Here is a 15,996-nt window from a genome sequence, read left to right on the forward strand (position 1 = left end):
TTCTTTGCTCATTTCTTTCTTTCTTTCTTTCTTTCTAGGCTCATTTCTTTTCTTTCTTTCTTTCTTTGCTCATTTCTTTCTTTCTTTCTTTCTAGGCTCATTTCTTTCTTTCTTTTTAGGCTCATTTCTTTCTTTCTTTCTTTCTTTCTTTCTTTCTTTCTTTCTTTCTTTCTAGGCTCATTTCTTTTCTTTCTTTCTTTGCTCATTTCTTTCTTTCTTTCTTTCTTTCTTTCTTTCTTTCTTTCTTTCTTTCTTTCTTTCTTTCTTTCTAGGCTCATTTCTTTCTTTCTTTCTTTCTTTCTTTCTTTTTAGGCTCATTTCTTTCTTTCTTTCTTTCTTTTAGGCTAATTTCTTTCTTTCTTTCTTTCTTTCTTTCTTTCTTTCTTTCTTTCTTTCTTTCTCTTTCTTTCTTTCTTTCTTTCTTTCAGGCTCATTTCCTTCCTTCCTTCCTTCCTTCCTTCCTTCCTTCCTTCCTTCCTTCCTTCCTTCCTTCACGTACGTTGTGCGTCGATTTAACACAGAACCATAAATCATCTTTACACAAAAACGTCATCAGCGGGAATTTATCATTTTTACCACGAGATGACAAATTCTTACCGTGGGGAATTTTTTTGACGGTATATCATGAACGGTAAAATATCGCCCATTCCTACCTGCAAGCAAACATCTTCTTTCTTTAATATATTCTTGTCTCATGTACCTGTCTTGGGGTCCTCCCACAGCGCTGAAATCTTTGCGACGTATGGGAGGGACTTCTTCCTGGGGCCGGATCGCAGCAGCACCGTGTCTCTAACGTGAATCACTTCTCCGTCCCTCTCCACTCCTTCATAACACTGCCGCATGGCTGCTTCCTCTTCCCCCTGACACAGGAGTGCACACATGCATCACATGAAGTAGAGCTGGGGATCGATTCAAATGTCAAGAATCGATTCGATTCCGATTCTTAAGATTCAGAATCGATTATCACCATTTGATTCGATCCGATCCGATTCGATATTGATTTGGGTTAGTGTTGCCTGGATTATATGACTGTAAAATAACTATTGAAATAATAATTTCACAATAATTATTGTGAAATAACTAAGAAATAAATAACTCAAATGGGCATTTCAATATCCATTTAAAGTGCAAAAAAAGAAAGAAATTGCAACAGCTCATACAGTAAACAAATTATTTTAGCTTGTCTGATTTATTCTGTCACCAGACACACAGCTTGCCACTAAGCACCCGGCATTTTTCAGGTATTTCATGACAAACCGTGTCCGATAACAGAGAAACCAAACAAGTTATAGTAAATATAGATCAGGGGTCGGCAACCCGCGGCTCCAGAGCCGCATGCGGCTCTTTAGCGCCGCCCTAGTGGCTCCTGGAGCTTTTTCTAAAATGTTTAAAGTTTAAACATTTTTGAAAAAGCTCCGGGAGCCACTAGGGCTCCTTTTTTTTCTCTTTTTTTCTTCCTTTTTTTCTTTTTTCTTCTCTTTTTTTCCTTTTTTTTCTCTTTTTATTTCTTTTTTTTTCTTATTTTCCCTTTTTTCTCTTTGTTTCTTCCTTTTTCCTTTCGTTTTTAATCTCGACATTTCGACTTTTTTCTCGACATTTCGATTTTTTTCTCGAAATTTTGACTTTTTTCTCAACATTTTGACTTCTTTCTCAACATTTTAACTTTTTTCTCAACATTTTGACTTTTTTCTCGAAGTGCATAATGAAAAAAACATCTTCCCCCAGTTATACAGTAACTAATATAGCTACATGCAGCATGTGTTGCCTTCATTCTAAGGCTGATACAAGACTTTTCATTTTTTGCGGCTCCAGACATATTTCTTTTTTGTGTTTTTGGTCCAATATGGCTCTTTCAACCTTTTGGGTTGCCGACCCCTGATATAGATTATATGAACTTCATTGAACTAATATAACATTTAGAAATTTAAGCTGAAATGTCCAGCATTTTCTCTAAAGAAAATTTAATTTAGTTCAGGAGTTTTCAAAACTACTGGGACTACTGGGATTAAAGTTCACCAGGTAAAAATGTAATGATGAAAAAAAAAAAAAAAAAAAAAAATTAATAATTTTTTTTTTTTTTAAATCAATCTTTAGACATACAAATCGATTTTTAGGAATTAATATGAGAATCGATTTAGAATCAGAAAATCGATTTTTTTTCAACACATGCATCACATGAAGCTCTGTGATCTCAGCAATAATCTTCTCCCTTTCTCTCTTTCCACATCTGTGATCCTGCTTGGGAGCTTTGTTAATGTGCACATCGGGCAGGGTATCATCATACAGTGAAATACAGAGACAATTAGAAGTGGCTCCCTAATCTCTCGCTCCTTTCGGCATTACAGTTTTGCAAAGGAACCTACCGCGATGAAGACCTCCCTCTCCGTGGGGATTCCGACCGGCCGCCAGCCGTTGGTGGCTCGTCTGCGACTGACTTTCTTCTGTTTGTTGCTGCCGAGGCTCGGCACGGGGGACGTCTGGTTCACGGGGAGCCGGGTGCGGCCCAGGGACAGGGACCCGTTGGTGGCCTGGGGGCTCTGCGGGCATTCCCTGGCCAGTTTTAACCGGGCCTGGGGCGGGTCTAGGCCCGACAGGGGGGTCAGCAGGTGGGGTTTAGTCTGAGTGGAAGTGGGCACACTGGGGAGAGGGTAACTGGAGAGGGGCATGGAGGGGGCGACCAGAAGGGAGGGGTTGTGATCACCCTGAGGGGAGGAGTAACCCTCTGGAAAAGAAAAAAAAAAGGGGGAAAGTGTCATTAATGATTAAAACACCTTTTGATTAGGGCGGGGATCGATTCAAATGTCAAGAATCGATTCGGTTCCGATTCTTAAGATTCAGAATCGATTATCAAGATTTGATTCAATCCGATTCCGATATTGATTTGGGTTAGTGTGATTAAAACAGCTTTTTGAGCTGTTGCATGAATTATATGACTGTAGTTATGCAAAATATTACTACTAGTATTATATTGAGATTAAACAGCAAGTATTGGCAGCTAATGATGCTGTAAGGACCAATCATCTCCCAGAATGCTGATAGAACTGCTTTCAGAAACATCATGTGGGTCAGAATTACCAAACAGATCCAGGGAGGAAACAGAGACGGATGAAATCGGTTTTATCGGTTTTATTTTTTCCCACATTCCGCTTTTTATTTGTTCCATTTTCGGCGTATTTTAGTTTTTAATTTTTGAACATTTGGTTTTCAGCATTTTTTGCAAATGTAACCCCAAGACAGTTTATAAAGTAATGAAATATAGACAATTTATGGAATTATAACCTAACACTTTAAATAATAATAAATAATATTTTGGGGATAAACAAAAAAATAACCAAAAGTTGTAATGTAATGATGGAAAAAAAAAAAAAAAAAATCGATCTTTAGTCATATGAATCAATTTTTAGGAATTAATATGAGAATCGATTTAGAATTGGGAAATCGATTTTTTCCAACACAGGCCTACTTTTGATAAAATATAAACCTCCTCTTGCAGATGATTGGTTGAATTCATAAGCGTTTTCCCTTCAACACAATAAACCAGAGGCTCTTTATCAAGGTTTAAGTCTGCTACCGTATTCTGCCCTCTGTCCACTCTCATATGGGTATCTTAGACAAAGCACTGTTGCTTGAATCCTCTCAATGGGCTTTCATTAATAGTGGCATGACGAGGGCACACACCCCTCTTTCAATAACTCTCCATAGGGGTTCCCCAAGGCTCAGTACTGGGGCACTTTCTATTTACCATTTACGCAACTTCATTGGGTCCAGTAATCCGCTCGCATGGGTTCTCGAATCACTGCTATGCAGATGATACCCAGCTTTTCTGTCGTCCCCAACAGTCGACCTTACCTGCCTCTGTGACATCTCCTCAAGAATTAAGGAACTGCACTCTCAACTACATATCTCCAAGACTGAGCCCTTGGTCACTCCTCCCCATCAGTTTGTCCAGCAGGATCATAAAATCAACATATCCTCTACATTTATTACCCCTTTCATGGTGGTGGAAGATCTGGGTGTCAAGATAGATGACCAACTATCGCTCTCTAACCAGGTTAGCATCGTTGTCAAACAATTATTACATGAAAAAAAAAAGATAATCATGGTTGTACTTAAATAACAATGCTACCAAAGCCCTGGTACTGGCTGTGGTTATCCTCCGCCCTTAACTACTGGAATGCCCTCCCGGTTGGTCCTTTAGCTTGTGCTGCAAAATGTTTACAGATGGTTGAGATCACAGTGGCGCATCTGGTCTTCAATGAACCTAAAAAAAAGGTAATTACCCTGAAGTGGCCATCAGTAGCAGCTCTAATCAAAGTTAAATCCCCTCTGCTGTGTCACAGATTGATATCGTGATTGGTTCCCACCGACTCAAGCATACAGGTTAAAGCCCCAAATCGCTGGTTGCATTCTTCACAGGAATATTGTCTGGCAGTGCCCCGCCCACAACCCCCCCCGCACAAGAAACTCTCAGTCCACACAGTTCTCAGGACGGCAGTAGCTCAGGTGGTAGAGCGGGTCGTCCATTGATTGGAAGGTTGGCGGTTCGAATCCCGCTCCGTCCCAGTTGCTGTCGTAGTGTCTTTGGGCAAGACACCTCACCCCGTGTGAATGTGTATGAATGTTTGGTGGTGGTCGGAGGGGCCGTTTGGTGCAATATGGCAGCCACGCTTCCGTCAGTCTGCAGGGCAGCTGTGGCTACAAAACGTAGTTTACCACCACCGGTGAGAATGTGTATGCACTTTGAGATTCATTCAATGTAAAGTGCATTACAAGTTAAATTCATTATTATTATTATTATTATTCTCACACAGGTGGAACAACCTGACAGCCGCTATCAGAGCAGGGGTGTCCCTCTCTATCTAACATGCTCTTGAAGATGCACCTTTTTCATCTTCATCTCTTTCTCTCCTAAAATAATCTACTATCATCCTCCTTTGCACTTTCTATTTGATGGGATCCTCTATCTGCACTTCTGACTGTTTTTCAGTTCACACTTGTGATTACCTTTCTCCTTTAGAAACTGCACTTCCGCACCTCTCTTTCCTCTCTACTTGACTGTGTTGTTTTGGACAAAAGTGTGTGCTGAATAAAATGTAATGTAAAATATCCAATAATACTAATAACTCCAATGATCTTCCCAGAGCATCCTTCACACATCTCTGGAACAGCATATACAGGACTGTCTCAGAAAATTAGAATATTGTGATCAAGTCCTTTATTTTCTGTAATGCAAAGATGTCATACATTCTGGATTCATTACAAATCAACTGAAATATTGCAAGCCTTTTATTATTTTAATATTGCTGATCATGGTTTACAGCTTAAGAAAACTCAAATATCAAATATAAAATTAGAATATTCTGGGAATCTTAATCTTAAACTGTAAGCCATAATCAGCAATATTAAAATAATAAAAGGCTTGCAATATTTCAGTTGATTTGTAATGAATCCAGAATGTATGACATTTTTGTTTTTTTTTTAAATTGCATTACAGAAAATAAAGAACTTTATCACAATATTCTAATTTTCTGAGACAGTCCTGTATACATGATTTTGTCCATTATTGTTAGGGATGGGAATCGAGAACCGGTTCTTGTTCAGAACCGCTTCCCAGTGTTTCAATTCCCTTTTCGATCCCAGTGGGCACAAATGTTGTCATCAAGCATGTTTCTATGCAATGTGGATAAGCCAGCAGTCAAAACTAAATATGGCGCCCAAGCGATACAAGCGCTCGAAAGTCTGGTTACATTTCAGTAAAAATGACGACAACAGGGCAACTTGCAATACTTGCCAAGTGAATATTTCGTCAAAGGGAGGAAATACTACCAACATGGAAACACATTTGTGCACACAGCAATATCAATCAATGAATATGGCGTTTTCGATCCGCTCCAGACCAACGTAGGTAACTCAACCCAGCAGCAGCAGCAGCAACGTTAGCATGTCCTTGGCTAATAATACTGCAGGTAAGTAATTAACTAACGGACACTGCTTATCATATTACTGCCAGTTGCCTCATTGTTGGCTTTTTTTTCCAAATGAGAATCGATAAGGGAATCAATAAAGAACCGAATCGTTAAGCAGAATGGAAAATGGTACAGTTTTGCCACTACCGGTTCTCCGTCTTCCCCCTAGATTTAGTAAAGTCCTCGTGCCCGTTCACCTCATGGCTCATTAATTTCTTCATAAGGTTGCTCCCGTTACATTTAGCAACATTTGTACCACTTCTGGGAAAAATCGCACCTTTGCATAATGAGGATTTCAGACTAAAAACACATCATACTGCTCACATGATATTAATGTTTATATGTTAACTCAATCCAACAACTCGTGTCATTTGCTGAATCAAACAGTAATTTGCAAAAACGCATAACAATGTGTTGGATTTTAGAAGAACAAGGAAAATTTGGGGGTCTGTTTATAAAATTGGTGCACCTAAATGCTGATAGATTAGCAATACCTTGCAAGTATTCAGGATACTGTTATCAGAATTGGGCCAATTTAAATACTCCCCATTTTTAGCACAAATGTATTTGACTCAGTAATCACTGAAACGAAAGATTTCTGAGTGCACAAAGTACATCAAATGTTGTGTGCCATCTTCAATGTCATGAAAATACATAAAAAGAGTCCGTCTGTCTGAGTTGTGGCTCTGTAACTCTGCCCCTGCTGAGTTGATGAAGTTATCAGCTCCGAGCCAGGCCTCGCTGAAGACACCCTGCTACGGTAAGGAGCCGCACTTCCTGGAAAGATTACAGCACGCTATTATCAGGTAGCTGGAACATCAGTTTGCTACCCAGCACTGATGAGAGCCTTGCATATCAGGGCTGTTTGATACCTGCATCCGGATGTACTCTGGTGATACCTAAACTCACAGATTTGAAGATAATGGAGCCATTTCTGCTTTTTTCCCATTCTCTCTATATACATTTATGAACGTAACACTAAGATTTGATTACTTTAAGACAGGGGTGTCAAATGTGCGGCCCGTGGCCCGCATGCGGCCCGAGAGAGGTTTTCATGCGGCCCGCGAGAAGTTTCCAACGCAAAAAACCGAAATGTTAATTTACTAAAAAGGAAGGCATAAATAATTGCCATGAATCGCAGCATATCCAATAATATATTTCTTCTACAAATCCATCGTTATTCCACAAAGAGAGCAGTTTGACATTTTTTTAGTTTTCTACTATTATATATTTTCGCAGGAAAAATATCACTGCTAAAAAAGATGATAGAAGATATTTATTCTGAGAATTTCAGTTTTGATTACGAGGATAGTGACAAAGTAAAACAGTTAAAAGAGAAGTGCTGACTTTTTCGGCACAATGACGTAAATATCTGTGCCAATATTTAAAAATAAATACACTTAATTGTACTGGAAAAATCTCTAAATCACAAAGAAACACTTTCGGATGTAATAAGAAAGAGTTAGCTTTTAATTCAATTTCCTATAAAAAAGCGAAATATAAAAAAAACACTTGTTTCCGTTTATCTTTGTAAAATGATATTAAAAGTACTATTAATTACTTTCATAATTTGAAAAAAAAAAACGAGAAATTTCAAGAAAAGATCCTGAAGAAATATATTTTACATAGAGTTTAAACAAAGTGCATATTTTCTTTAAAATTAACTAAACTGATATTTGATTAGATAACAATAGTAAAAAAAAAAAATTAGAATTTTTTTTTTCGCACCGTTTGTTATTTTGAGCGTGCGAGAAAAAAATTGGTCAAATCCGGCCCGCCAGGCAAAATGAGTTTGACACCCCTGCTTTAAGAGACGTTAAAAAGGGTTTGAAAGGGGTTCATGGGTTCCACTCACCTGTCTTGATGCCGTGTGTGCATCCAGTACATCCTGCGTTGAAAGAGCAGCCTCTGCTCGTGACCGGCGGCATCGATCTGTAGGTGTAGCCGCTGATCCCGCAGGCCTCGCCGTAACACGGGGAAGTCACAGAGTTGTAGTAAGCAGGGTGGGCTAGCCCTGAGGAGTGGGACACCTGCGGCCCCAGCAGCTTGGAGCCCGTCACCCGGTTGGGGTACAAGCTCGACGGGCTGAAGTTGAGAGGTCGCGAGGAGAGGGCGGCCGAGGACGCTCCAGTGTGTGTCGGGTGGGCGATGTGGACGTAGTAGCTGGAGAAGCAGGGGTCGGCGGCGCAGAGGCAGGGGTGAGGGCTGAGGGCGAGGGCCGCGTGCGGGTGGGGGTGTGTGAGTGACGGGGAGGTTACGAGGCACTCGCGCTTCACGGGGGTCATGGCTGAGTTGAGCGAGGGATCGTCCGAGTCTCCGTAGGGCTGCTGGCTGAGGAAGAAGGCCAGGCGGTGGCAGTACTCCACCGAGCCCTCGGGGGGGCAGCAGTAGTACGGGCTCAGCTCCGTCTCCAGCGGCTCCTCCTTCACCTGCTTCAGCGGGTACGCCAGCATGCTGCGAGACTGGTAGCCCGGCTTGGTCAGGCGGCGGACGCAGCTGCCCGCCTCCCACTCCACCTTGGGCTCAAAGTCGGCCTTCTTCTTGCAGGCCGTGCAGCCGACGGGTCGGGGGGTGGCTGTTTTCCCCGTCCGCTTCTGCACATGCTCCCTGTGTTTAGGGATGCAAATTATCGATTATTTCATTAATTGACAGTTGATAACCTTATCGATCGATCATCGATTAGTTGATAAGCGGCGTTTTTCCCCCATCTGAGATTCAAACATAATTTTTTTTGCTTATATAAAATACAAAGGACATTTTAATGTATTCCTTAATCAAATATTTATTTGATACAAAATAGGGCTGTTCGATTTTGCCCAAAAATAAAATCTCGATTTTTTTTCTCAAAATCCGATTTTCGATTACGATTATTTTGTGAATTGACAAAAGGCAAAGAAATGATTTCAAATATGCAGTTTTTTTATTGAACATTTGCCCCATTGGGCTTTAAGTGCAAACTTTGCTCTTATTAAACCAAAAATGAATGAATAAAGTGCAAAACTCTGTAAAATAAGTTGAAAAAAAGTTTTAAAAAATATAATAAAATATAAAGTTTTATCTCTGAAAAAAAAAAATCATCAAATCAGCACTTGCAAACATACAGTAAGTTATATTTCCAATTAAATAAAACAAGACATTTTCTAATTAAACTAAACTGGGTCTTTGCATGCTAAATAATAATGCAACCCATGAAGGAGGTAGAGGTGTGTAATGTCAGTCATTACATTTGCTATTCACATTTGCAAGTTTTTTGCAAGGAACACGAGCCGGTCTACCTGGTGGCATGTTACATGGCATGCCCCCTCCTACACTAAAGAGCCTCTCCGATGGGGCACTTGTCGCACGTATTGAGAGGTATTTCCATCAATCATTAATATGTGTGCAGACAAGGTAAAAAAAAAAAAAAAAGTGAAAAATCGATTTTACGATTTTCACGTTTTAACATCGTTCTAATTACATAATCGCGATTACGATTTAAAATCGATTAATCGAACAGCCCTAACGGCAATTAATCGAAAATCGATTAATTTTTAACATCCCTACCTGTGTTGGAGTCTGACCCGGGGCTGCTGCTTGGGGGCGGAGGCCGCGGCAGGAGCCGCTGCACCGTCCGAGCTGACAGTCGCCGTCGGCGCGGCCTTCACCCGCTGCTTACTGGTAGCGGAGGAGCTGGTTAACTTCAGCAGAGCTGCGGCGTTGAGTCCAGCCAGTCGTCTGGGTGCAGGAGCATCCAAACACGCCTGGCTCAGCCCGGCTGTTTTATCGACTTGTTTAACTTTGGCCTTCTTGATCAGCTTAGAGCTTTGGCAATGCTGACGCTTGGGAGATGTGGAGACTTTACTGATGTTCCTTCGTGAAGCCTTTGGGCCTCCGGAGACCCCGCCACTGGTTGCATCTGTACCCGGGGAAAGCCCTCCATCCGGGGATTCCTCCTGCTTCCTGGCCTGCTTGGCTGCGGGCTGGGCATCGGTGGGTCTTTCCAGCAGCAGAGTGTTGACGGCCTCGGCGTTGAGGGAGGCCAGTCTGCGCTTGCGTGGCTCTAGACCTCCCAGCCCAGAGCACTCGCCGTAACTCGGGCTGCTCTGCTTTAATTTGCTTTTTGGTAACGACTTTGCTTCTTTGCGTCTCCCCTTTTTGGATTTGCGAGCATCCTTCCCTTCCTTGTCTTTAGCCCCTTCCTTCTCACGTAAGCTTTCCTCCAGTCGCGTGAGGAGGACGTGGCAGCTGCGTCCCTCCTCATCTGAATTCCCGGCCCTCCCCCGTAGAGGGTACGACTTCCGGTCCCGTTTCTTTTCTCGAACCTGGTCAAAATGTCTGCTCTGATCTGTCGTTATTGCTCGTCTCCTCCTATCGTTCACCCGGACACCCGAGGCTTTCCCCTGTTTGGCGATGTCGCTGATTTTCTTCGTCCTGCCGAACCGTAACGTGCGCTCGGGCCAGGCGCCGCCCATGGTGCCACCATGGGGCCAGAGACGGCTGCTGTCCCCCCAGTCCACCCTGCAGGGGCTCTGCCTGAGGGACGTGGTCTGCCTGGCGTGAGTCATCACATGCTTCTCCACAAAGCCTGGGGATAAGAAACCCACAAAAAAAAAGGTCAAAATTCAAGTTTTAGTCCTCCTTACTTTTAACCAACTACCGAACGGCCAATACGCGGTACACTCATTGGATTATAACGTTTTAAACTTATAAACACAGAGAGCTGTGAATCCCAAAACAAATGTGCATTTTTATAACCTCTGTTCAATCATCATTCTGGAGACTTTAGCGTTGTTTCATATCAGAAGTCTTTAACTGCTACGACCTAAAACTACACAAAGCTGTAATAGCTGTTATAATGTCACATTAGGGCTGGGCGATTTTGGACAAAAAATAAAATCACGATTTTTTTCTCTGAAAACCCGATTTTCGATTTAGATTTTTTTGGTAAAACTACAAAAGACAATGGAATAAATTGTTTCAAATATTTTATCTTTATTTTTAAAGAAAAATAGCAAACAAATTTCCCTATTGGGAATGAAGTGCAATTGAAAGATACTGTAAATCCTCCTTGAGTTTAGTAAAGTGACAACATTTACAATTTTCTTCACCAAACAAAGATGACTAGACGAGCTCTGTCTGTAATGCAGCCAGCTGCAAAAAAGGAAAATTGATTTTCCGATTTCGTCTTGATTAGTAAATCCGATTTAGATTTGAAATGGATTAATCGCACAGCTCTATGTCACATAATCATAAACGGACCATCAGATTCAATACAGGAAGAGAGATGAGCTCAAATCTGTCCAGGGTGTACGCAAGGGTCTACATCGGACCTGCAGTTCTTTGACTGGCCACTAGGCGCTGACCCAAAACGTGAGTCAATTACCAATGACTCTCATGTGACATCGTCCAATTTTGTAACAGAAATAAACATATTTAAAGGGGACCTATTATTAAAAAACACATTTTTTCTTGCTTTAACATATATAAAGTGGTCTCCCCTCAGCCTGCCAACTCAGAGAAGGAGGAAAGCAACCAAATTCTGCAGTGTCTGTACAGCCGCCCGGATGAGCCGTCCAGTGTGATGTGGATCTACGAGCCGTTCAGATTCTGCTCCCGTCGTTACGTAACGACGGGAGCGATTTACATTGGTTGGCCTCCGATGCGTGAAACCACGCCCACAACTAACTCCGCCGGCCGGAGCTTCCGCCATTTTTCCGTAGCGGTGTATCGCGTCATCGCGTCAGGCAGCCAATCAGCACAGAGCCTCATTATCATAGCCCCGCCCCCTCAGAATCCCGCATAGATAATGAGGTTAGAGAATGGGAAGATAAAGACATGGCTCAGAGGCTGAATTTCTAATTTATTTAGCAAAAACAATCAAAAACTTGTTTTTCAAGACATTCAAGGCCTGTTTAAAATAGGTATTAGATGCCATAATAGGTCCCCTTTAAAGCGTGGTTAAAACAAAAACACCATAGAAAAACAACTGTGATTAGGGATGATGTCTTTTGATTGACAGACAACGTTAAACACCTTTCATTCAGGATATTTAGTGAACCTGACCTCTGAGCTGTAATAAAGTAGCCCAATATTTGGATATGTGGATATTCAGCCGTCATTCAGGTGGACATTCAATTTACAATTTGGTTATCCAGATTGTTTTTTTTCTTCCTTTCTTCCTTTGCAAACAGCCAGTTCCAGGGCCGTCACTCAGCGGCGCCTGTGAACACCACCTACAGTAAAGGCTTCAGTTCATTCTAGCTGTTAAGAAACATGACAGCATGATAGACCTCAGCTGTGTGGCACTCAGTCATTTTCTATCCGGCACATTTTCTTGCACCCTTTTCAGTTGGTTCTCACCACCACTAATAACTTGTTAGCTTTCATGCTGCTCTTCAGACCAAGACTATGTGACAGAGCAGCCTTCGCCACTTTATTTTCCAGTGGATACAACCTCCCTTGGGCCATACACAACCTCCATAGTTGATACAAACGACTAAACTTTCACCACTGAAGCGTCTGCGTCCTTCAAGCGACCTTCCAACATTTCCAGACCTTTCCAAATTGATAACCGTGATAAAAGGCCGACCTCTCACAGGGCGCGGTCGGGCTCCGCTAGTCCTACCAGGACTCATTTCAGATGTCGTTTCAGGTGACACATTTGAAACGACGATGTCTGGGCAGTAGGAATGGGCGGTATGGACTAAAACATTTATCACGATAATTTCTGGCATTTATCCCGGTAACGATAAAAATGACGATAGAAAAAATACCAATTCAACTCCACCTTTTTAACTATAAATCTATCACTACATTCAGTCTTTGGAGCCCCCAAAACACTGCTCTAAAAGATACTAAATGCTACTAAACTACACCAATTAAATTGAATTGTTTCTTTCTTTCAGGCTCATTACTTTCTTCCTTCCTTCCTTCATGTACGTTGTGCGTGGATTTAACGCAGAACCATAAATCAGCTTTACACAAAAACGTTGTCAACGGGAATTTATCGTTTTTACCGCGAGATGACAAATTCTTACCGTGGGGAATTTTTTTGACAGTTTATCGTGAACGGTAAAATATCGCCCATTCCTACTGGGCAGATTTGATCACAATGAATGTTAAGTAATAATAATAATAATTTGCATTATAGGTTAGAATAAGCTAACTGAGGCCCCGTTTACAAGGAGCAAAAACTGAGGCGTTTTCATGCGTTTTGGCCGTTCGTTTACACGAAAACGGAGCTCAAAGTCACCAAAAACGATAATTTCTGAAAACGCCGGCCAAAGTGGAGATTTTCAAAAACTCCGTTTTCACGTTTGCGTATAAACAGAGGAAAATGGAGGAAAACGGAGGAAAACGGAGATTTAGGCTCAGAACATCACAGAAACGTCACCAGCATCATTTGTGCGACCTGTGTTTACAATTTGTTTGGCCACCGTCAATATTTTCTTGTATTTTATATTCTAAAGTCACACTTAAAAAGTAAGACCCCGTCCACACGTAGTTGGGTATTTTTAAAACCGAATATTTCCCCCCCTCCGTTTATAAAATAATTTGTATCCACATTACATCGTTTTTTTTTAAAAACCCTTCCACAAATAACCGAAGATCTGCGTTTTCGACCACATTCATAAGCATTCTAAACCTGTAGATCATCTGCGCCTCCCGGGGAAGATGCACCTCCGCGGTGCGCAGCTTCCCCGGGAGGCGCGTCTCCTTCTCTGTAAGCCGCAGTTAACGAGCCCGAGTCCCCCCGTGTCCCGGCCGCCACGGAACTGCCGCGTTAATATTTTAATATCTTCGGTTTAGCACATACCCGGTGGACCATACTACGTGTGGACGGGGTCTAACTCCACTTCTCTGTCACTCCAAACGAAAGACTCTCGTTCAGTCTTGGAAGTAACTGGCAGTCAAGGCTGATTTATGGTTCCGCGTTACACCAACGCAGAGCCTACGGCGTAGGGTACGCGGCGACGCGCTCCGTACTGCCCCCTGCAGGTTTGGCTGCTCATAGCACCTTAACAGCGTTTTCATGCCGCTTCGTATAAACGAGGATTTTTTTGAAAACGTAGAGGGGGAAATATCCGTTTTTATAAATACCCGGCTACGTGTAAACGTGGCCTGAGTTGTGAGGGCCCTGTGATGGACTGGTGACCTGTCCAGGGTGTAACTCCTGCCTCTCACCTGAAATTAGCTGGTATAGGCTCCAGCAGACCCCCGTGACCCTGCAAAGGATAAAGCGGGTATAGATAATGGATGGATGGATGGAGTTGTGAGGGGGGCTTCCAGGGCTGCTCGTTCATTTGTCCATTTATGGATTAACTATAGTTGGGCGGGCTCAGTTCCTACCAACATGGTGCCATTTAGAAAGAGAAAATAAAGACTTTAATTTTTTGTCCAGTCCCTTTTATACAGTGTGTGTACCCCAACCTTTGCTTAGTGACACCTAGGACCCCTCCCCATTCATGACCATGAAGAAGCATAGAAAATGACTGGATGGTGAACTCCGCTATTTAATGTCTGTCTGCAATCCCCTTATCGTGAGAAGTCTTATCTGGCGTGTGTGTATGTGTTTGTGTGTGTGTTTGATGCCGTATTGGAGATGCTGATGCACTCATTCCCTGCGCTCGTTGCCTTATCACCCCATGTGCACACAGTATGCGAGTAACAGCTTGTTAAGGCCAATCGTTTACTCTGAAAAGAGAAAAATCCAGCCTCTAACCTTCAGCTCAATGAACATCGGACAGCAGCGAGACAAATGAACAAGCAGACTAAATGCCTGTTTAAACTTATGGCCATTTTTAATCACTTCAATTTAGCAGCTTCACAACGGCCGTGTAAATAACCAGACTGCTAACACAGAAAATCGTTACGTCCACCGTTCGATTCGCTGTGTATGATTACCCCACTGTGAAATTGTTTTTGCAGTTAAAATATAGCTGGAGAGTGGCTGGGGTACCGCTTCTTGAACATACTGAAACTGCAGCTCAAACAACAGAAGTATGTTTATTTCTAAAAAGACGATGCCACTTTATATCCTATGTCTTCAAATTTAGGTAATAGGTCGAAAGAATGAGGGGTCATGAAGCTTCTTTAAAGTACATTTCTTATGCAGAAATGCATCCCAAAGGGCTCTGCAACACAGACGCACAGCTAAAAGGACACAACTGAGGAAAATAAAAGAAACAGCAGTTTAAAAATAACAGTAAAACGGAAAATATACAGTCAGTGTTTGTGAATAGAAGCGCAAAAAGACTTCAGTCCTACTTTAAGAAATTATTCAGTCAGATTACAGGAAGACTAAATATTTTACGTGGATTTTAAATTCCAGTTTTGGGCTAACTAAGGCCACGTTTACACATAGCCGGGTATTTACAAAAACTGATATTTCCTCCTCTACGTTTTGAAAAATATCCTCGTTTACACAAACCTGCATAAATTCGCTGTAAAGGTGCTATGAGCATCCAAACCTGCAGGGGGCAGTGTAACGAGAAGCGTAAAGTCATGCTAGCCAATCGGAACCCTGGAAAAAAACGTCAACAAATGACACGTGTGAAGCCTGAATAATATGGTTCTGCGTTAAATCGACAGCGTAGCCTACATACGGTGCGCGTCGCCGCGTACCCTACGCCGTAAGCTCTGTGTTGGTGTAACGCGGAACCATAAATCAGCCTGGACTGCCAGTTACTTCCAAGACGGAACAAGAGTCTTTCGTTTGAGTGACAGAGAAGTGGAGTTACTTTTAAGTGTGACTTTAGAATATAAAACAGGTAAAATACAAGAAAATATTGACGGTGGCCAAACAAATTGTAAACACAGGTCGCACAAATGACGCTGGTGACGTTTCTGTTGCAGAATGTGACGTTCTGAAGCCTAAATCTCCGTTTCCCTCCGTTTACAAGCAAACGTGAAAACGGAGTTTTGAAAATCTCCACTTTGGCCGGAGTTTTCAGAAATGATCGTTTTTGGTGACTTTGAGCTTCGTTTTCGTGTAAACGAACGGCCAAAACGCATGAAAACGCTACAGTTTTTGCTCTGTGTAAACGGGGCC

At 42.1% G+C, this 15,996-nt stretch overlaps 1 protein-coding gene across 1 annotated transcript in view; it reads right to left on the bottom strand.

The window, feature by feature from the left end:
* The window catches only part of LOC133418472 (bromo adjacent homology domain-containing 1 protein-like), a 30,874-nt gene that overhangs the window by 2,882 nt on the left and 11,996 nt on the right, over positions 1-15,996 (bottom strand). Inside the window, 4 exon segments of the mRNA XM_061707165.1 lie at positions 701-860; positions 2,364-2,722; positions 7,822-8,573; positions 9,510-10,530. Of these exon segments, the coding sequence (XP_061563149.1) occupies positions 701-860; positions 2,364-2,722; positions 7,822-8,573; positions 9,510-10,510 (2,272 nt within the window). The 5' untranslated portion in view covers positions 10,511-10,530.

The sequence above is a fragment of the Cololabis saira genome, chromosome 18, assembly GCF_033807715.1.
Source record: "Cololabis saira isolate AMF1-May2022 chromosome 18, fColSai1.1, whole genome shotgun sequence".
Lineage (NCBI taxonomy): Eukaryota > Metazoa > Chordata > Actinopteri > Beloniformes > Belonidae > Cololabis > Cololabis saira.